Source organism: Podarcis raffonei, chromosome 9, assembly GCF_027172205.1.
Source record: "Podarcis raffonei isolate rPodRaf1 chromosome 9, rPodRaf1.pri, whole genome shotgun sequence".
Classification (NCBI taxonomy): domain Eukaryota; kingdom Metazoa; phylum Chordata; class Lepidosauria; order Squamata; family Lacertidae; genus Podarcis; species Podarcis raffonei.
Window position 1 is genome coordinate 6339918 of NC_070610.1, and position 23440 is coordinate 6363357.

Sequence of the window (23440 nt, forward strand, 5' to 3'; positions counted from 1 at the left end):
GGAAGATCCCCCACCCCCACCCCTAAAATAAACAGGAGCTGAATTGTTCCTTCGTTTGTGGACTGTTGGCATCCGTCTGTCTTGAGAGACAATGGGAGTGCACCTACAGGGGTGAATTCAAACCACTGTTTTAGCAGCATCAAAGTAACCTCCCCTGGACACAATCCTGCGCAGTTAGTATGAAGGTCCCAGACTACAGATCAGGACTTTAAACATAAACAGCTAAAACTGATCAGCAGAGATGCACGAAGACATAGTCAAAGGCAGTCAATGAATGCTCATATTTTACTGGTGAAGAACACAGAGGCAGAGAAAGGCTCGTTCACGTCTCACCATAGTTTAGCGTGACATCTGAAGGCAGCCACTGAATTAAAACCTGCTTTTCTTGTTAAAAGTGGTGGAGAGAAAGAATTGGGGAAAATATTTGTCTTAGGTTAAAGGTATGATGCAACTGGGCGTGCATTAATTTTTTGTATTGTTAATGTATTTATTGCAACAAATTAAAAATATGCATTATTCAAACAGACAGGATGGACATTTACTTTCCATTTCACTAGAGAAAACACTTTTGCTCACTAACATTACGCCTTGTTTCTGTAGAGTTCTGGGCACTTAGCCCAGAATCCAGCGCATCCAATGTGTTAGTAGCACTTGTCCTTAAATAAGTGATCTTGCTTAGTGTCCTTAAGTATATAGAGAGCCAAGAAGAAATATATGAATTTTATAACTGCACCCCTTATTTCTAAGCAGAAACAACTGTGCAGTGGCAAAAGGGTTGTGAACTGCAGAACCAGAGGTTTTAGTTCATGCTCCTCAGTAATACTAACGTTCCATTTGGTTGCAAACAACTATTTTGAATTCTTACAGCAACCACAATTATATGATTCTACGTACTCATATTCAGGGAATTCATGAATCACAAAAAATGGAAACTTTATTTATAGCATACCAATACACCAATCCACTCTGACTTCCAGCAGGTGGGAAGGCTTCAGGGCAAGACATGGCTGCTTGCTCTTTCCCATGACTGGCAGAAGGAAAATATATAGATGTATGAAATAGTGAAAAAGCAGAATTATACAGAGAGAGTTGTCAGACAAACTTGCTTCATTTACCTAAATCGTACAAGTTGCAGAATTTACTTAATGGTATAGAGTTGGGGAAGGGACGCGGGTGGCGCTGTGGGTAAAACCTCAGCGCCTAGGACTTGCCGATCGCATGGTCGGTGGTTCGAATCCCCGCGGCGGGGTGCGCTCCCGTCGTTCGGTCCCAGCGCCTGCCAACCTAGCAGTTCGAAAGCACCTCCGGGTGCAAGTAGATAAATAGGGACCGCTTACCAGCGGGAAAGTAAACGGCGTTCCGTGTGCTGCGCTGGCTCGCCAGATGCAGCTTGTCACGCTGGCCACGTGACCCGGGAGTGTCTGCGGACAGCGCTGGCTCCCGGCCTATAGAGTGAGATGAGCGCACAACCCTAGAGTCTGGCAAGACTGGCCCGTATGGGCAGGGGTACCTTTACCTTTATAGAGTTGGGAGTATTTGGCATTATATTAATCATAGAGTTGGAAGAGATTCATCTAGTCCAACCCCCAGCAGTGAGGGAACCTCAACTAAAGTATAAAAGACAGATGGCCATCAAACCTCTGCTTAAAAACCTCTAACAAAGGAGAGTCCACCACCTTCTGAGAGTGCTCATTCTACCTTTGAACAGCTCTTACCCTCAGAAAGCTCCTCCTAAAGCTTTCCCTTGCCTGTATAAAATGAAACACAAGACAACATGATCACTTCCTCCCAACTTCCACTTCGTCAATCAGTTCTTCTCTGTTGGTGAGAAACTGGTCCAAGATGGATGATCCCCTTGTTGTTTCTCCCACTTTCTGGGAAATGAAATTGTTGGCAAGGCAATGGAAAAATTTGTTCAACCTTACATTCTTGGCAGAGTTTGAGTTCCAACAGATATTGAGGAAGTAGAAGTCTCCTATGACCACTATATGACCACTATATTGCTCCTTTGTGAATGTCTAGTAATTTGCTGTAGGAAGGCATCATCTAAGTCTTCAGTCTGGCTTGGAGGTCTATAGCAGACACCCACAGTAAGGTCACTGTTGTTTCCCTCTCTTACTATTTTTATCCATATATTCTCAATCTGTCTTCTGTGCTCCAGGTCATGGATCTGTTCACAAGTGGACACTTCCTTTACATACAATGCTACTCCTCCTCCCTGCCTGCTTGGTCTATTCATTTTGAATAGATTATACCCCTCAACTTCTACATTCCATTCATGAGTCTGATCCCACCAGATTTCAGTAATACCTATTAGGTCATATTTGCCATCCTGTATTAAGAGCTCTAATTTGTCTTGCTTGTTTCCCATGCTCTGTGCATTAGTACAGACAACTGAAACCAATAGTCATTCTCTCTAGCTGCTTCCTTATTGTAGTTTCTTACCCTTTGACAGGTTTTTGGAGCACCACCTCAGTTTCCTGTGCATCAATGAAGCTATTATCTCCAGAACCAGGTGTTCTTCTGTCATCTGTAATGTTGTCTCCCTCCCTCTCAAGATCTAGTTTAAAGCTCGCCTGATCAGGTTTGTGAGACTCTTAGCAAACATATTCTTGCTACCCACTGTGCGGTGCAGCCCATCTCTTGCCAGAGGTCCCTCCTCAAGGAACTGGAGATCATGATCCAAGAAGCCAAACCTTCCTGATGAGACCACCTACATAGTCAGTGGTTTACCTCCAGTATTTTCCTCTTCCTTCCTGGGCCATGACCTTCAACAGGAAGGAGTGATGAAAAGACCACCTGTGCCCCAAGGCTCTACAGCTTCTGCCCAGAGTCTCATCGTCCCTAGTTGGAAGGCTGTCTGTGGCAGTATTGTTTGTATCCACATGAATCAGAAGGAGCGGTTGTGGTCAGGGGGCTTTATAAGACTCGGCAACTTCTCTGTCACATCGTGAATCTTTGCACCTGGAAGATAGCACACCCCCTGGGACATCCTGTTTCCTTCACACACTATTGCCTTTTTCCTCCTCAGCAGGGAGTCACTTACCACCACCACAAGTTTCTTCCTCCTCGGGGGAATGGCAGGAATCGTTCTATACAGTGTGCCTTCTAAAGGCTCCTTGGAATGTTCTAAGGTCTGCAACTGCTGTTGAGTCTTCCCCTCTTGTATATTGGAGCTTAGCTGGATATTATTGGGATAGGTTACAAAGCCAGGAGCCTAATGGCTCAAGTACTTGCTGCTACTTCCTCTCGGCTTGTCTTCTTCAGACTGCAATTCTCTTTCTCAGAGTTCATTTCCTTGAAAGGTAGCAAGTGGGTTATCATCATACTCATCCACACCTGAAGGGTTAAGGTCAAGAATAAAAATGACTCCTCCAAGTCCATCTCCTCCAGTCTCTTCGTCTTCTGGGGGGTGGCAGGAATCATTCTGTGCACTGTACCTTTCACAGCCACTTTGGTATATTCTGAGGTTGGCAACTGCTGTCCTAGCTCCTCAGGCCCAGAATCGGTGTCTGAGATGAGAGCATGAAATTGCTTTTGCAGCTCCAATGACACAGCATGGACCCTGACAGTCCTACTTGTGCGTGTCATGTTCCTCCAGGGGGCTGTCTCTTGCAATGGGCAATCTTTCTCCTCTGTAGTGGCACCCCACCTGTGCTGCTGTTCCAGCACAGTCCACTCAGCTCTATCAAGAAACTATGCATCTTGTCCTACAGCTCAAAGTGTGACTAGGTGGGCCTCAAGTTGCTATACCTTCTCTTCCAGCAAGGCAACCAGTTTGCACTTGCTACAAGTATATTTACATGTTCTCCAGACAAATATGGCACAGGTGCTGCAGGTTACTGCAGCAGCTCTCTCACCCTTCATGTTTCTTGGTCCTTTGCACAACATGAGACATCTTAATATTTATTATTATTAATAATACACAGAATACAAAAAGCCTTGGCACTAACCAAGTAAAAACGGTCATACACTCCTTCTCCAGACACACAAACAAAAGCTTCTGGACTTCCTCTCCCAACCGATTCACCCTAGCAGTCATTTCCCCTGCCTGTCTCAAGCAACTGAGCAGGTAACTGAACTCCTGCCTGGTCCTCCACATCTTGTTCCTGCTTAAGTCTTTGCTCCCATCTGATCCCACTTGCTGCACACCGGCAACTTGTAGTTACTCTAGAAGTTTCTTTTCCTGCATATTTACTAGAATACATACTTGGCTATGGTGCATGCTAGCTATGGCATGTTTTGGATCAACACCAGCAAGGTTTTACAAAGCAGAGGGCTGTGTTCCTTGTGTTCACCTGAAATCTCCAACAGACATATCACAGATAAGGATTCCTCTCTCTCTCTCTCTTTCTCTCTCTCTCTCTCTCTCTGTGTGTGTGTGTGTGTGAGAGAGAGAGAGAGAGAGAGAGAGAAGAAAGAGAGGCAGCTTTAGGCCTCAGGGGCATCCCTAAAACCTGCTGGCGACATTCCCCTTCATCTCTGATCCACAAACACACCTTCTAAGGTTAGTCAGCTATCAAAGCATGCCAGGGAGCTGTTCCTCCCCAGAGATTGCAAGCCTGACTTTACAAAAGCAATTAAGAGCTGCAGCTATTTTAGGATTACTCCCCAGCCACCTGGGACATCTTATTAGAGTGGAATTCAGATGTCCAAAACAATTTCAGTTTCCCTAGTACTGCCCACCCCCAAAGCCACTTAACCCTTTCCTCAAAGACTGAAGTGGAAATTCCTGACACAACGACACTTCTCCATTTCTATTTCTTCAGAAGCCAAACTTGTAAATGGTTGGAGGGCCCCTCCCATGGGGCAGCTTTTCCCTAGGAAAGGATGAACCATTTCTTTCATTTATGCACCGTGGGCCCTGCCTATGCAGAACTCTAGTCTTCAAAAGGCTGCCTTTTGGCAGGGGATGTAGCAGCACTTAAGATCTCTCACATCAAAGTCCTATGACACCTTCATTCTGGAGGAACATGCCAAGGACCATCAGAGGCATCTATTACCGTTATTGCAATATTTGCTGCTGCAAACCTTATAAAAACTGGTGCAACAGAAAACTGAAGCATAAGACAAAAACCTTTTGCCTAATACTGTGCAACTCTTTCAACAACTGCTGTCAAATGGGCAGCCGCCCTCGGTTCCATTTCTCTGTTGGTGCTTCCCAAAACTGCTTTCCTCCATGCACCCACTCCACAGAACACTTTGGTTCCAATTATTTATTACACTTGCAGTTAATTTTATCTGTGAGACTTTATATCCTGCCCCAGCCTAAAGGGGGGCGGGGAATCACAACCACCTGAAAACAAAGCTAAAAGAAAAAGATAAAAATCTAAAGCAGGTCATCCAAATAAAAACTGCACCAAAACCTAAATATAAGGCTGAACTGACAAACTCCAGACTGGCTTAGCTTCAGCCACCAAATGCCAGCCCAAAGAGCAATGGTTTTGCAGCACCTCCACAAGAAGTTCAGGCCATGGAAAAAGGATTCCAGCACTGCTAAGCCTTTACCAACTTCCAGTAGACTATGCCCTTTGGGCCCAGATATGATTGTAATAGAAACACTCAATCTTTCAGAGAGGGAAGTAATTTCAGATATTTGTGCACTAGATTCTTATAAAATCACTCCAAGAGCTCAAAGCAACGTCTACAAAGGCATCTGATATTGCTATATGCGGCACCCAAGCTATTTAGGGCTATAAATGTCAGAAACAAACTTAAGAGCAGAAAGGCTGCAAACATCCCCTGCAGTTGCTTAAGTTGCTGTAATGCGTTTCACCCTGTCAAAGAAGTGCCATGGCATTTAATGCGGAACAACCTGTGACTAGTCTTAGAATCATAGAATCGTAGAGTTGGAAGGGACCCACGAGTCATCTAGTTCAACCCCCTGCAATGCAGGAATCTCAACTAAAGCATCTATGATAGATGGCAACCCAACCTCTGCTTAAAAACCTCCGAGGGTGGAGAGTCCGCAACCTCCTGAGGGAGACCGTTCCACTGTCAAACAGCTCTGTCAGAAAGTTCTTCCTGATGTTCAGTTGGAATCTCCTTTATTGTAACTTGAAGCCATTGGTTTGAGTCCTACCCTCCAGAGAAGGAGAAAACAAGGTTGTTCCCTCTTCCATGTGACAGGCAACCCTTGATATATTTGAAGATGGTTATCATACTTCCTCTCAGTCTCCTCTCTTCCAGGCTAAACATACCCAGCTCCTTCAACCATTCCTCGTAAGGCTTGGTTTCCAGACCCTTGATCATCTTGGTTGCCCTCCTCTGCACCCGTTCCAGTTTGTCAACATCCTTCTTAAATTGTGGTGCCCAGAATTGGACACAGTATTCCAGGTGGGGTCTGACCAAGGAAGAATAGAGTGGTACTATTACTTCCCTTGATCTGGACATTATACTTCTGTTGATGCAGCCTAGAACAGCATTAGCCTTTTTTGCTGCTGCATCACATGGTTGACTCATGTTAAGCTTGCGGTCCACCTTGTTCTACATGAGCAAATCGCACATACAGATTGCTGCTGTAGCCTAGTCTCAAGGCCCTCAAGTACAAATCACAATGGCTGAACCAGAATCTCAGGCAGGGAAAGGCCAAAGCCTTCTCCAATCATCAGCCTGAATTTGTGAGAATTGTTCTTACCACTGAGAGGTTATGGGAGCAGCAGTGAATGTAGGACCATTTGAAAATGTGAGTGCCGTGAAAATTAAGAGGTTCAGCCATATCTGAAGATGGCTCTTCAAATCACAGACTAACCATCTTCATTATTTTAGTCCTCTTTGATTTGTAACGCCCCCCCGCCCTTTTCTATTCTATTTATTTAGAAAATAGCAAGGCTTGAATATCTAAAGTGGTGGTTTCTCCAGGAAAAAGCACTCATTTTGAGACAAGGAAAGGTTGACCAAGGATCTGTTCTGGTTTTGCCCACCAGCTTTGCCACACACACACACATACACACACACACACACACGAGAGAGGTGGTGGTGGGAATTATTTGAAGATTACTGGGGAAGCAGCAGAAATTCCTTCTGTGGGTGGAGAGAGGAGCCCTCGGAAGTGAACCAGATGCTGTTAAAAAGAAAAACTGTTGTAGTACAACACTATGATAAGATCAGGTTTACTATCCTGTGCTGGAAGCTCTTAAACACTAGCGGAGAAGAATGCTGCAGTAATTCTCTCTCCCACACATACACCGCCCCCCCCCCCATGTACACCTTCTATTGCCTGTTATACTTTGCATGAGCTGCCTTGAGTCCCTTTCTGGGGAAAAGGCAGAAGATAAAGAAATAAGTATAATAGTAAGAGCTGGGAAATCCTACTCCCCCCCCCCCCACCAGCAAGTGGTGTGAAAGCTCCTGTGGCTTTCTAAATGCTTGAGAAACATGAAACCAATCAAGGTTAAGTGTGACAAAAAAGGAAATACACTAAATTTTGCATGTGTAGTTGACCAGTTGACTTTTTCGTTAGACTTCCTTAACAACTTTAAAATCCATGGTTAGGCAACGCCTCAGTTGGGACCAACCAAAATGTCACAAAAATGTGGCAAGCTGCTTAGTTCTCCAGAGTGGGCAGGTCAGCAGTGGGGGCAACAAATACTAGGTTTACGCTGTAACCATCAGCTCAGCTTAGAGACTCATTTTCAAAATGAAGCCTGCAGGCTGACTAAGTCCCTCCCAGATGCTACACATATCAGATTACACACCTATGATAAAACCATACAAACTAGACACTCGTGGCAAAGACCCATTTAACCAGCTGGAACAAAAATGTCTCCAATTGTTTCTGGAAATTGCAGACAGTGGGTGCCTGTCTTATTCTGACAGGAATACTATTCCACAGAAAAGCCCTGCTCCAGGTTACTATGGAGCAGGATTCTGAAATCTTTGGAACTTGCAGGAGAAACTGTCCTACAGACTGCAACTATCCCCTGAGCATTTAAGGGATAAGGCAGTTTCTCAAGTAACCTGGTCCTGAGCTGTAAAGGGTACCAACAAAGGGTACCAATATATTGGTACAAGCACTTTGAACTTTGCCCAGTAGCAGATTAGCAACCAGCACAAATCCTGCAAGCAGGCTGAGGTTATTTTGCCCCCCGCCCCAGCAACCTAGTCATTTGGTTTTGCACTAGCTGCACCTTCCAGCTCAGCCAAAGGCTGCCCCACACATGGTGCATTGTAGTAATCCAACCAAGAGATTAGCAATGCATAGACAACTGTGCTCAAGCTATTCCAATCCAAGACTGACCGTAGTGATCTTACCAATTGAAGGCCGTAAAAGGCATTCCTAGCCACCAAGAACGCCTGTGCATTCAGCAACAGAGCTGGATCCAGGAGCACCTCTTAACTACACAGTTACTCCTTCAGGGAGAGAGCAACCCCATCCAGCACAGGCATCTGAATTACTTCCTAGACCTGGGAACCACTCACTGACACAGTGTCCGTCCTGCTAGGATCCAGACATAGTTTATTAGACCTTATCCATCCCACTACTGCATCCAGACACCGGCTTGATCACACATCTTTGCACACACATCCCTCACTTTCCACAGCAACCGCTACAAAACTGAATCTAGGATGTAGCTCAGAAGACAGAAGCAAGGTTGATTTTCAGGGACTGGGACCACTCATGTCTCTGGGACAGGGCACTTGCCTCTACCCCAGCAGTGCTCCAAGTACCACCACCTCTATTATTTTCTCTCAACTAAGTAAATAGTTGCTGCGCATCTCCACACTTAATGGCATTCTTGGTTACAATCTGTGCTATTCTTCTAGAAAAAGAGGTGCCGGAACTCACCACGGACACCTTCCTTGTTCTCCTAGAATAGCAAAGGAGCCCCCTGAGAGGTGCCGGAACTGAGTTCCAGCAAGTTCCGGCTGAAAAGAAGCCCTGGTTGCAATGAAGGCTAGACTTGCTGTCCATCCTTAATACTGGCCACTGGGATAGATGCAGGTGTCCTGTCCCAGAGACACGAATGGCCCCAGTCACTCAGAATCAACCTTGCTTCTGCCAGCTTAACTACATTCTAGATGTTTTAGTCACTATACAGTGACAGAACTTTGCAAAGAGTGCAACAAACAAGGCAGCAGTTTCTGTCCCAAGCAGATTAAAATTCATATTATCTAAGCAAATGGACTTGGGACATCAAGAGAAAATAAATAACAAATTTGAATGCATGGACATGACTATTTTGAACACTGTCCTAGGAGCATCACATTTTCTCCTCCAGCCATAAATTTATGTGTGTGAGAGCGTTCGGAGATTTTATGTTCATGGCAGAGATGTTTCAGATTCCAAATTCATCATCAGAATCTAAACTGAGCATTGTGCTGCATGTGCAAGGCTTAAAATAATAATAAGCCCATACCATACTGCATTCAGCTTCCGGACTTCAAGACTTGTTTCTTCACTTTTGACCTCAATCTGACACATCTTAAATGAATCTGATGGAGAACTCAAACATCCACAAGTGTACACATATTAAGATAAACTTATCTGCTTGAAAATCTGTGCCACTGTTTCTATGCAACAAAGTCATATAAATGTAAACACAAGTATTTTAAACATGCAGTGGAAGAGTTATGTAACTTGCTGTGAAATGTTACCCCAAGTGAACAGAACTTGATGCAATTCTCTCTGCACTTCTTCTTCTCCCTGGTAACCTGAGAAAGTATTCAGCTATGCCTACAACTGGAGAGGGGCCCACACGTCTGCAAGGAACAGCCTTCCCCTACAAAGTTTTCATTTCTCCTTTGCTCAATTGCAGCCGGCCATAATAACCTTCCTACTGCAGCCGACTGAGCCCAGATGGATCTGGGAAGCTTAGGGGAGATAACAAGCCGAAATGGCTCCCTCTGCTTTCCTTTGGGGATTTGCCAGTCCCTTGACAAGCCGCCAACCCTTCCCTCCTCATTTTGTGCTGACAAGATTCTCACCGCCCCTGTGTCATAAGCTGAGCCAGCTCTTTTGTCTGCAAGGGTGCTCTACAATTATTTACTTGACTGTGGGAGGCTGAATGGAACTCCAAGCAGCCAGGCATCACCACCTGCCTGCCTTCCAGTAGTATTTAGCAACTGAAAGCAGGACTTGCCTACAGTGGGATGGAGCTCGAGTTTTAAAATGAGGTTGAAGAGCGGGGAAAGTGGCATCATGCCAAAAACACATTTTGGTTCATAGTGTGGTTCATCAAGTGAAGTTAATGCAGCAGAGAGCCATTTTTAGATCAAACATATGTACTGGTCAATGTAAAATACCATTTAAGGAGAACTTGCTAACTATCTGACAGAAGAACATTACCAAGAGAGATCAAATGATTCCATTTCTTCCACCTGCACAAGGGTAAGCATTTGATGTTGTGGGACTACAATCTCATTAGACTCTGCCAAGGGTATGGGGTGGGGAGAGCTGGTCCACCAGATAGCTTAAGGAAGCCGATAAGCAGGGTAGGATGGCAAAAGCTCTCATCTTTGCCTCCTGATCAACTTCTAAATCAACCTGGAGTTTACATATGACGATCTATGACCAACAGTCAAAGACAGATGTTTCCTGCGAATTTACCTAGCCTTCTTTCAAAGCCAACTAAGCTAGTAGCCATCACCATATCATGTGGCCATGAATGCTCTGGAGCGACTGCCCACCATAGCCTGAAACAGGGTGGGTAGCCTGCAGATATGGGCAGATAACCCCCATGTTCCCTGATGAGTAGCCATGATGGCTGGGGCTGCTGGGAGAGGGAGTCCCAATAGCAGGCGGAGTACTGTAGGCTGACCAGTCCTGGCTTGTAACACTGTCCTTCTTGAGACACATGCCTCATCAAGACTGGATGACTGGTAACAAACTCCACGTGGGCTGATTTTGGAGGGCATTCAGGAACTTCGGTTATACCTGTGAAAAGTGCTGATCAAACCCAGGCCTTGAAGCATGTTGCTCGACCTGTGGGTATGTCCACCTTTAATGGACATACTGAGCAGTTTCAAGCACAGCTGAAACTGCTCAGTATGTCCATTAAAGTCTTAAGCAAGATGGGCTTGGGAAATGGAAGAGAACCAGCTTTCCCCATACACACCAGCTGTCCACTGAAGTCAGTGAGAGAGATCCTTCTGTGTATCCTGCCACTATCAGAAGCACAGCTGGTGGGCACACAGGGAAAGGCCTACTTGAGTGCAGTGCCCAGATGTGGTTTCCAGATGTGGCTAGAAACCACGTCTCATGAGCTACATGCTTCACCTGGAGAAGAGGAGACCGAGGTGGTATGTTCAAATAGTTAGAGGGTTGTCCCATGGAAGATGAAGCAAGCTTGTTTTCTCCTGCTCCAGATGGGAGAACCAAACTATTCAAATGACAAGAAAAGAGATGCCGACTAAAGATTAGGAAGAACTTGCTGGCTGTAGGAGCTGCTCAACAGTAGAACGGACTCTCTCAGAAGGTGATGGGCTCTCATTTGTTGGAGGTTTTCAAACAGAGGTTGGCTGGTCCTGTCAAGGACTCTTTAGCTGTAATTCCCGCATTGCAGAGTTGGACTAGATGGCCCTTGAGGACCCCTTCCAACTCTACAATTCAACGATTCTGTTAAACTTGCTTAGCCCCCTCTCTGTGGACCATCCAATGTAGGCTGAAGACCTTTTCATTTTTGTTTGTTACTAATGTGACACTCTCCCTAGTTTTCAGTTTGCCTGATATCTGCTATTTTATTGTTTAGAATGTTTTTATTTTAAAGGTATGTATTGCTTTTAACTAGATATTAAAACTCTGTAAAGTAAAATGCCAGAATAAAAATCCTAAAATAAAGCAAACAAGCAAACACACACACACACAAACACCTAGTGGTGCAGCAATAAAACTGCTAGCCCATTTACAAAGCTAAGCAGGGTCCAGTATGGTTTCAAATTGGATGGGGAACCCTGTATTGAGATTCCTGCATTGCAGCGGGTTGTACTAGATTACCCTCGTGGTCTCTTCCAACTCTACAATTCTATAGTTCTAAGTAAACAAACAGGAATGCAAACCGCTGGCACCCAGCACTCCCTTCACCATTGGCTATTTATAACATTAAAGGCCAGAAATTTCTTGAATTATTTAGGGATTGCTCACATTGAACACAGCACAGCACCTTCACATAGCATGACAGAATAGTGACAGAATTCACATCACACTATTTACAATGACACAGATTGCACACCTCTGTCAGGGTCGGCTTATATCGAGCAGGCTGTGATATGGCAGAGGGTAATTGTCCAGTAGGATTTCTATACATCAAAAGCTCAATTGAGCTGTGCAGTTTATCTGAGGAGGGCCAATGATCATTTGCCATATGGCTTGCCACCACCTGACTGACACTCCCCCTGCTCCTTTGGCAAATGTGCTCACTGCAACACCAGTTACTGCTGTTGTGAATGGTCATGGGACTAATCTGTATACATTTCATCCATGCACAGAAATGGCAAAAGCTGAACCTATTGCATTCTATGACATTTTATTGCGTTTTCTTCCCATATGGGTACACAAATCTCAATCTCTCTCTCTCTCTCTCTCTCTCTCTCTCTCTCTCTCTCTCTCTGTGTGTGTGTGTGTGTGTGTCATCTCTCTCTCTCTCACACACACACACCTGAGGATGACATTTCATTAGCAGCAAGAAATAGACTATACTTCACAAACACTGATGCTACTGCAAAACTGCTTAACTTTAAGGTACCACAGGTTTCCCCCCTTTTTTGTTTTGTAAGGTAAAGGTAAAGGGACCCCTGACCATTAGGTCCAGTCGTGACCGACTCTGGGGTTGTGACACTCATCTCACTTTATTGGCCGAGGGAGCCGGCGTACAGCTTCCGGGTCATGTGGCCAGCATGACTAAGCCACTTCTGGCGAACCAGAGCAGCGCACGGAAACACCGTTTACCTTCCCGCTGGAGCGGTACCTATTTATCTACTTGCACTTTGACGTGCTTTCGAACTGCTAGGTTGGCAGGAGCAGGGACCGAGCAATGGGAGCTCACCCCGTTGCGGGGATTCGAACCGCCAACCTTCTGATCGGCAAGTCCTAGGCTCTGTGGTTTAACCCACAGCGCCACCTGCATCTTTTGTACTTGCTGTAAAATACCAACATGCTAATTCTCTAGAACCGTTTAGAGTAATCACTCCTCAGCAACAAGCAAAGAGGATGTGCAACTAAAGGTCAGTCAACCCCCATGCAAGATGGTTCATGAACACCTAGAGACCAACTTACAATTGACTCAGCAGGCTGGCTGAACTTCTGCCAGTTGCATCACACTGCATGATTTGAATTGCAACACCCGAAAAGCTCTTTGACCACAGAAGAGTCACACGTAGCAGTACAGAGTGCCCATTACTCTCCAGTCAACAATATTAAAGCTGGCAGCATTAGCTGCAAATGGAAACTGTTAAGGGAGCAGGGGAGATTTCCCAGAGTATGCTCAGAGGGTTCGCCACATTCCTGCCATGCACTTCACCTTCCCTTCTTGGGCCCACAGTGGCAGGCAGAAAGCAAAAGGCTCCCCTTCTGTTTCTGAAAAAAGCTACAAAGGGGCTGCTTGACAGCTCACAGGTACCAGCTGCACAAATATAAGTCGGGGGACACCTGGATTGCTAGTAGTAGATGTGAAAAGGATCTAAGGGTCTTAGTAGACCACAAGCTTAACACGAGTCAACAATGTGATGGAGCAGGGGGAAAAAGCTAATGATATTCTAGGCTTCATCAATCGAAGTATAATGTCTAGGTTAATGGGAAGTTATAGTACCACTCTATTCTGCCTTGGTCAGACCACATCTGGAATACTGTATCCAGTTTTGGTGCACAATTTAAGAAGGATATTGAGAAGCTGCAATGTATGCAGAGGAGGGTGACCAGGATGAGAAAGGGTCTTGTGGGGAATGGTTGAGGGAGTTGGATGCGCTTGGCCTGGGAGGGAGGAGACTGAGAGGAGATGTGGTGGCCATCTTCAAATGGCTAGGGGGCTGTCACATGGCAGATGGGGCAGGCTTGTTTTCTCCTGCTCTGGAGGCAAGGACCTAAACCAATGGATTCAAGAAAGGAGATTCCAACTAAACGTCAGAAAGAACTTTATGACAGCAAGAGCAGTTTGACAGACTCCCATGAAAGGGGGAGGTTTTTAAACATAGGTTGGAGGGTCATGTGTCCTGGATGCCTTAGTTGAGATTCCTGCATTGCAGGGGGTTGGACTAGATGAACCGCCAGGGGTCCCTTCCAACTCTACAATTCTATGGTTTACCTTTCCCCCTTTTCAGAACTGACATTTCTCAAGGGATTGGACTGCAATAGCCTTCACCACAGTGCCGCAGTCTTTCCTATTATGTTATAGGCGGGTAAACTACTTGATCTGCCCTTATGCTGGTCTATGATCGTAATAAAGATTTAATTGATTGATGCTTGATCTGCCCAAGACAGTCATTTGGCAAGCTCTAACACCGCTTTCTGCCAACCTACTACCTGCAGGTGCTTTTAGACTACCACTCCCATCAGCCCTGACCAGCTGATGGAACTTGCAGTCCAAAACATCTGCAGGGCACCAGGCTGGCAAAGGCTGCACCAATGGAATCCCTCAAGGGAAGTGCCTGCTTCCAGGACCACCAACCGTCAACCCGAGTGGCAGGGGTAACAACCACTATTACTGACCTGCTTGAGTTGCTCATCCAGCCTCCAGGCCTGCCTTCCAGATGATGAACCACAATATGGAGGGTTGGCAGACACATTACCCTGCTCATCCTTTCCCTGCTGTCCCCGCTGCCCCCCTAGAATAGGCAGAGGATTAGAGGAAGAAGCCACTCTTTGGTTGTGGGGGGCAACTTTGGAAGCATGAAAATACTTCAAAGCGGAACATGACTCTTTCCCAGTTCTTGGTGCGTCATCCTCAAGGTCACCATCTTCCAAATCTTCTTCTCCTCCCTCCTCCTCCTCCTCCTCCTCCTCTTCTTCCTCCTCCTCCGAGTTCATACTGCTCTGATCAAACGTCTGGGCAGCCCCAAGCACAGGTGGGACTCGAGCAGAAGGACCAAGGAGGGGGCCACCTGGAGCCTTTCCAGATGTGGCACCGAGAGCAGCTTGCTGCACCGTCAGCTGCTGGGCATAATGCAACTGGGTTTCCCTCATCTGCCTCTGTTGCCTCTCCCTGGAATCCATCTGCAGAGGGGCCGCTTGCTGTTGCTGCTGCTTCTGCTTTTGCAGCTGCTCCACAACAGCCTCCAGTTTCATCCTGCTGTTAACATGGCTGCGATAAGGTGAGAGTTCTGCTGGAGAAGACTCCAGCCAAAGCCTTTGGAGAGCAGTGGAATCTGAAAAACAAATATTGACCTGTGTAAGCTACTTGCCGCTGTCCTCCCACCAGGACAAGAAGAGAAAATGCAAAGCTCATATTCCCCCACCCCCTGAATGAGAAACCACGCCATTCAGTCCCAGATTTCACTGCATATTTGGCACCTTTTCATTTACAACTCCTCTCCCTAATGAAGTGTAGCCTCTGAAGCAGCTTCATGATCTGTGCAAAAGGAACATCCTCCCATCTTGTCAAATTTACGACATATTTGAGTGTTAGGTTTTATTTTTATTAAGTCCATACCTCTTGTCATCTCTCCACAATGAGACCCAAAATACTTAAATTTTGCACAATTAAAAGGAAACAAAATCCAATCCAAGCAGTAAAAAGCAGCACTGAGACCTATTTAAGTACTCAAGAGTCCTATCCTGAATCAAGTGCCCCAGATGACTCTTTATTCAGAAGCTTATTTGCATACAAAATAAACTTTTTCCTTTGCCTGCTATTTTACTATGGACTGATCTGATCAGTCAATAGTATTTAAGGAACATAAGAAAATCTGGAGCTTTGTTTGTATGCATTGGCAGTCAAAACCCAGGCAGGAGCCTTTTAGACTCAAGGAGGGGCTAACAAGGGCTGTTTTAACTCTCTCTGTTCCTTTTCTCCAGCCTCCAGTTATGTCAGTGCATCAGATTAGGCTGGCCAAAGCCAGCGTGGTGCAGAGTTTAGAACATGGGCCCAGAAGTGAGGAGCCTTGCTTGGGGTACAATCCCTTACTGAGCCACAGAGCTCCCTTGGTGACACTGGACCAGCCACTATTTTGCAACCTAACCAATCTCACCATTTTAGGATAAAATGGGAAGGTGGGAAGAACATGTGTCACCCTGAGCTCCTAGGTGGGAGGATGGGATAAAATGTCATAAAACAGATACTTCTGAATTCCATTTGCTAGAAGCCACCGGAGGGGAGAGTGCTGTTGCGCTCAGGTCCTGCTTACAGACTTCCTATAGACTTCTGGTTGGCGATTGTGAGAGCAGAATGCTGGACTACATGAGCCACTGGCCTGATCCAGAAGAGCTCTTATTATGTTTTTAAACAAGAAACTACCTTTGCATCAGTTTTGATTAGATCAAAGATGTGGAAACATCCTTAAGGTGACAAGGCATCCAACACAAGAGTTTGTGTGCCCAGTCTGCACACACACACTCTGAAGAGGGCCAGTTTCATTTTTTTCAGCAGCTGATTGTTTACGTGACTACTGTTTATGCTAGGGATTTCACTACTTGTGTATTCACACAATTATATACTCATTTGGACTCTGTCTCCAGTTGCAAAACTGTTGCAGCAACAGCCCCCCCCCATTCATACAACTTGGGAAGCAAAATGTGTGTGAAAAGGGATGGGGGGGGGGGAGAAGAGGCGAGAGAAAAGCCTCAGCACTATCAATCAACAGGGCAGCAACAACAGGGTGCCAAGAAAGAGTTCCACTCTCCCTTAGCAACTGCCCCAATAATAGTAAGACCTGCCTCACAGTTTTGGATGCAGGGAAGTACAGCACAATAGCAACCTGCGAATATCGAATGGTTCACAAGATACACCAAGAAAACTTGCAATTGGTAATTATATGATCAACTCTCTTCAAGGAAAGTTACCTCCTGATCCAGAACTAAGCTAGCGATTGCAGGTTTTAAATGTAATAGTGGTCCTGATGAGATCCCTTTTGTACAAGAGTAAACATAAGCTAGACATGAAGCCCCTTTCCCTGTCCCCTACTGTAGCTGTGCCTAATACACATAGTTGAACTAATTATGCTCCCATTTTCTGCAATACTTCAATTTTCTTCCCCATATCAAATTTTACATTAGAAAGTATAAGAGGAACAGCCTGCCAAAAGTGCCATATACAATGATGGCACTTTATGAAAAAAAATCACCTCCCAGTGTGAATTTTGTACACATCATTTTTACAAAGGCAAGAGGGATAGTCAGGAAACAGAATTTCAATATACAAGAAGGCAAAATGCAAACAGCAACTGAGAAAAGTGTTGACCTTTTCCTCCCCCCCACCATCCATCTACTGAAACTTTAAAATAAACTTGCTTCTTTTTCTTTGCCTCTTAAGATTGTATTCTGACATTTGGCAAAATAACTTCTCTTTAAATGAAAGAGGTTATTTTGCTAAGACTAAGTATGCAGTTTCAAGAACAAGTAGAACAAGCCCATATCTCATTTTGGAGAACACCAAACAACCAAAAGAAGACCAAGAATTTCCAGTGTGCGTCTCAAATCTTCTGCTAAGCTACAGTAAATCAAAATCAAACTAATCCCTTAGCTATAAGTGAGGGAGAAATGCTCAAGAGCTCATAGTGCAATCATCCCATCAATCCCAACCCCATGCTTTCAGTTAGATTAGAATGCCACAAACAATCTTGTAATGCCTGAACTAGTACTTGACATACTGTTTACATACTGTTTATAAACTGCAAGGACAACTATGGATTTTGGATAAAAGAGCTGTGACATCTATAAAATCTCTACTTTTCTTGGAACGTGCTTTAAGGACATTACTGTAAGTTGTCTACAGTGCCTCAGGTGAAGATCCACAAAAGAACAGACAGGGAACATGTGCTACAGGTCCAATACTATAATTCATGACCTGGTATTCTCTTGCTGTGTCCAGTAAACACTTCAGGTGTGGGAACATTTGCTGTGCTCTCTCTCTGGTTCCTGCAGGTCTCACCCAGGTCCAAAACAACTCTATTTGGCAGGTTCCAGCAAGACGGATGCATTCTTGCCGAAGGCTACAATTTGAAATGAATGCAAAACCCTACCAGCCTCCAGTGCTAAAGAAAGGGACCTTAGCAAGGGCAGCCACACCTTAAGTATTCAGGCAACCATCAAATCCCTATCATAGCAGTTCAGTCCCGAGAGTGCTTCCCCCAATTTTCAATGTGCACAATCAATTTCAGATTGCATGTGCTGGCCACACCCTTTGTTTCATTGAAATATCCCTGTCCCCAGCAAATACAGGTTGGATTCGTAGTGTTCATTTGTGGACATCCAGTTGCATCTGCATTTCAATCTTTGAACAGTATCTGTGCACTGACTTTAACCATGCTTATGTGCAGAGTAAACCCCACCAAGTCCTGCATCCTGATATGTGTACTTCAGACTGCAGCCTTAAAGGAGAAAGAAAAGCCTGCTGACGCCGTACCGCCACTTCTTCAGGGTATACCATGAAAGACCCTAAAGATCAAGATACACTCCCCAATATACTTTAAAAAACCCTCTGCACAATGTTATGAGAAAAACACACCCAACATCACTGCCCATTCCACTTAATACTCTAGTATCATATATGTGGGGACGCGGGTGGCGCTGTGGGCTAAACCACAGAGCCTAGGACTTGCCGATCAGAAGGTTGGCGGTTTGAATCCCCGTGATGGGGTGAGCTCCGGTTGCTTGGTCCCTGCTCCTGCCAACCTAGCAGTTCAAAAGCACATCAAAGTGCAAGTAGATAAATAGGTACCGCTCCAGCGGGAAGGTAAACGGCGTTTCCGTGCACTGCTCTGGTTCGCCAGAAGCGACTTAGTCATGCTGGCCACATGACCCAGAGGCTGTACGCCGGCTCCCTTGGCCAATAAAGCAAGATGAGCGCCGCAACCCCAGAGTCGGCCATGACTGGACCTAACGGTCAGGGGTCCTTTATCATATATGTGTGTACTTGTTTCCACCACTCACATCCCCTTCTTCACGTAACACGTAATCAAGTTGACTACTAATGATGAATAAAAATAAGAAATTTCACTAACAGTATACATTATCTACAAATGTGTACGTTCAAAAACAGCAGCTCACAGCCAAAACAGTACTAAAGAACTTGGTAAAACCAGAGCTTTTGTCAGGGGGTACTCAAAGGTGTGCAGTACCGGCATGCGCGCACACCCCACCCACTTTCTCTCTCTTTTGTTAAAAAGTGTTGCACTTACTGCAACAACTTCATGGTGAGTACAGGCACCCTTTCTTGTTAAAAACGGACACTTACTGCAACAACTTCTTGGTGAGTACCAGCCCCTATTTTTCGGGGGTTGGGGGAGCACTGGGTAGAACCACACCTGAAAAAATATATGGGGGGGGGGTAAGAGTCACAGCTGCTTGCTGGAAATTGTGCTACAATGGGATTGGATGTACACATAACTGGAATGCTCTGATTTTAGGTGTCCTGGTAGAAAAAGCCCTGTTATTCTTAACCTTTCCCCTACCTTCTCTCCTATAGTCAGCTTTACCCACATCTGATGAATTAATGGTTTGTATTGGCACAACCAGAGTGTTCAACAGTCACTTCTCCATAGACTTCTCTGTGCTGCACCTAACCTAGCTTCTAATCACAGAAGCTTTATAATGTTATAGGTCTATAAAATTACGGCCACAACTAAAAACAGTTCTCTCACCCCCTTGACACTAGATCCCAAGTGGAATTAAATTGGTGGCAGCAGATTCAGGACATGGTGCATTCAACTGAAGCAGAAAACACAACTGAGCATCCGGAATTCTTCAACTTCAAAGTGTGGCAATGGTGAAAGTTTGTACACTTCCCTTCCCAGAAAAGGCATTTCTTACACCCTCTGAAGTTCACTACGAAATTCTATGCTTTCCACACAAACAGACCCTCTCTGAGAAAATAAGTCCCGCTGTAATAAATAGAGGGTTACTTGATTCGTGTGCAGGATCTCTTTTAACTTTGCTCTTTTTCACACAGACTATAGAGAACTTTCTTATCCCTCCTCAAAAGTGGCTCCCGATAGGATGGGAGGTGGAGCAACCCAAAGGCGCCCCGAGGCCCTTCCTCGAGAGTAAGACCGCGCAGCAGGATAGGATTCCTCTCAGTCAGGGTCGGAAGGAAACAGCGGCCTGAGGCTGCGGGCGAGCTCCGTTTCCCGGGGGCGCCCAAGGGCCCCGCCACGGTCCCGAGAGAAGCCCCGCCGAGACCGCCAGGTCGACGCGCGCCCGGAGCCACCAGCAGCTGCTCTGCAGCCCGAACCTAAGGGAAGGAGCGCCGCCGGCTTACTCGCGAGGAAGCCCCTTCTCGCCGGGCGGAGGCAGCGCCAAGACGCTCCCCGGAGCCAACTCCGTGCCTCACGAGCGGCCGCCGCCCGCCGCGCCAACTCCCGCAGCCCCGCGACTCCCTTCACGCCCGCCCCCGCCGACAGGCCGCCTCTTTACCTCAGCGCGGCGACCTCAACAGCCAGGCAGCCCAGGAGGCAGGCAGGCAACCGCCCGCTCCGGCGGGTCTCGCGCGCAGCAGCAGCAGCCGCCGCCTCAGCCGCGCCCCCAACACCCCCCCCGCCCCGTCCCGTGGTCCCTCCCTCCCTCGGCCGGACCGGAAGCGGAGGACACAGGCGGTGCGGGGGACCTGTTTGACAGAGCACCGGAAGTAGCGTCACCAACGGGGACTCGGGAGGCCAACAAACACTTCCGGGTTGGGGGGGAAGACGGTTTTTTAAATTATTAAATGAATAACCATTAAGATAATCGGGGGGGAAGGGAGGATGGGAGGCCCGTTAGGTTAAGTGGAGCTTATTCCAGGGAGAAGCTCCCCCCCTCCCTGCAAATGGAACGGCTCGAGAGGCGCGTCACGCGACTTCGGAGACGACGCTCTGTTCCGTTTCTCTATGGCTCGCTCTCCCCGATACCCTTCGGCACTTGCCATCTCTATGCCTCTCCCGCCATAGAGACGGCAGCTAGAGTGACACCATCGCGGTCATAGACGGGACGCTTCCGACCGGAAGTTTGGACTAAAATGTGTGAAATGTTTGCTATTTATTAACTCCGCCTGAGGGTTTTTTTGTGTAAATGTTCTCTGTTTCCACAGGAAAAGGGGAGGGGAAAGGAAAATGAAGGTGGCACTAAAAAGAAAAAGAGGGAAAGATCCCCACCGAGGACTCAACCATAGAGACTGAGATTGCGGGGCAGGCGCCTCTTTTTGCAAAATCACCATAGCAACCGATAAGAAGCAGGCCGAGGAGGGAGAGGGGCGGGGCCGAGGAGTGGACGGGCGGGACTCCATAATCAACAGCCAATCGGCGTCAGGATTAGTCCGTTCTGGGAAATATGAACGGCTCGTGGCGCAGCAGCGTTGATAGCCGCTCCTCAGAGGTAGTGCGCACGCGCGCCAGTAGCTCTTAGTTCAGATTATGGCGCCCCCTTGGGGGGGGGGGCCCGTGGCCTGGAGGCAGAGCGCCTGAAACTCGCACTTGGAAGGCTGCGGGTTCGATCCCCAAGAGGGAGAGAAAGATATGCGATGCTAAAAGGCCCGGCATGGAGGGCAGCCAGGATCAACCGGTTCGGTGTTTGCAGCCAGCATGTTGTCCAGCTGATTCCTGCATTGCACAGGGTTGGACTCTAGACCTTGCAGGTCTCTGACTGTAGGACTTCCGCGGATCATCTAGTATTCCAACCCCCTGAAATGCAGGAATCACAATACTACTACTGCTGTTGTTGTTGTTGTTTAGTTGTTTAGTCGTGTCCGACTCTTCCTGACCCCCTGGACCAGAGCACGCCAGGCACTCCTGTCTTCCACTGCCTCCCGCAGTTTGGTCAAACTCATACTGGTAGCTTCAAGAACACTGTCCAACCATCTCTTCCTCCTTCGTCCCCTTCTCCTTGTGCCCTCCATCTTTCCCAACATCAGGGTCTTTTCCAGGGAGTCTTCTCTTCTCACGAGGTGGCCAAAGTATTGGAGTCTCAGCTTCACAATCTGTCCTTCCAGTGAGCACTCAGGGCTGATTTCCTTGAGAATGGATGCGTTTGATCTTCTTGCAGTCCATGGGACTCTCAAGAGTCTCCTCCAGCACCATAATTCAAAAGCATCAATTCTTCGGCGATCAGCCTTCTTTATGGTCCAGCTCTCACTTCCATACATCACTACAGGGAAAACCATAGCTTTAACTATACGGACCTTTGTTGGCAAGGTGATGTCTCTGCTTTTTAAGATGCTATCTAGGTTTGTCATTGCTTTTCTCGAGGCGTGGATACTAGGCTCCTTTTATTGTACATATATCAGGGCAAAGAAAACATGGCTTCTCTCCTTGTTGTTCTTCTCAGAGAGAGAACACAAACGCAATACAGAGCAGATGTTCCGTGCTCTGTGCTGGAATCTGTGCTGGAATGTAAACAGACATGTGACATGTAACAATCCCACACATCTGCAGCGCGGGAGGAGTGGAATTCTCCAGGCACAGTGGTTGTCTGCAAGGGATTCCCACCCAGCGGGGTTGATGTTGCCAGCCTTCATGTCATATTTGTTGGCAAGGTGATGTCTCTGCTTTTTAAATGAAATAAATAAAATGTGCCCCGTGGCTATCGGAGATAGGGCCTTTCTGCTGTGGAACCCAAATTCTGGGGCTCTCTCCCTGCACCTATTCTCCCAGGTATTTATTGTCATCAATTTCACCGGTTTTCACAGCAGACTTCACCCTTTTTTAGAAAATGGTGTTCTAATAAGGCACAGTATATATGATGGTTTATAAGAATTTGTCTGTTCCGGTACTTTGGGGGCACTTGTTAAAAGGCAGATTAAATCCAGCTAATAAAACAAACAGATATTGCAAGGTGGGTTTGAGTTGGATGGAGGTTTCCCTGATTATGACGTTTGAGGAGATGCATAACTGTAATCTATAATAAATAAACTGCTCAATGATGCTGACTGTTGACTCGCATGGAGCTATATATTCAAGGTTACCTCCCAGAGGTTGGTACTTCCTCCAGCTGCTGCCACCTTTTTTTTTTTATTAAATATTTATTAGCATTTTCAAATAACACACAACAAACAAAGACAAAAAATAAACAAAACAAAAATCACAAAAATACATAACATTCAAAACTAAACAAAAAAATGAAAAAATAGAAAAAACACATAAAATTTCTAATACTTATTATTCTTAACCTTATTTCTCAGACTTCCTCACACCTCCCCTTCTTGTATTCCAATTTAAATTGTCAGTTCAGCAAGTCCTTAACTTATTTCTTTACCTTAGCTTAAACATTTGTTCTAACATACTATTGCTTTACTTTACTTCTTTTTTCCATTTCTTCAATTTATTTTTAACAGCCTTATTTTCAATTAATTTAAAAAGAAAAGAAATCAATTTTACCTTATTAAAA

The 23440-nt window shown here is 46.0% G+C and overlaps 1 protein-coding gene across 2 annotated transcripts in view; it reads right to left on the minus strand.

The window, feature by feature from the left end:
• The window catches only part of ARID3B (AT-rich interaction domain 3B), a 51218-nt gene extending 30591 nt beyond the window's left edge, over nt 1-20627 (minus strand). Inside the window, exons 1-2 of one of the 2 annotated variants that reach the window (XM_053402055.1) lie at nt 20501-20627; nt 14642-15297 (exon numbers count right to left, since the gene is read on the minus strand). In XM_053402055.1, coding sequence (XP_053258030.1) covers nt 14642-15217 — 576 coding nt within the window. In that variant the 5' untranslated portion in view covers nt 15218-15297; nt 20501-20627. Of the gene's footprint in view, nt 1-14641; nt 15298-19989; nt 20153-20500 lie in introns of those variants that run through there. The other variant, XM_053402056.1, reaches the window with a different exon arrangement.
• Between the last annotated feature and the right edge of the window lie 2813 nt (nt 20628-23440).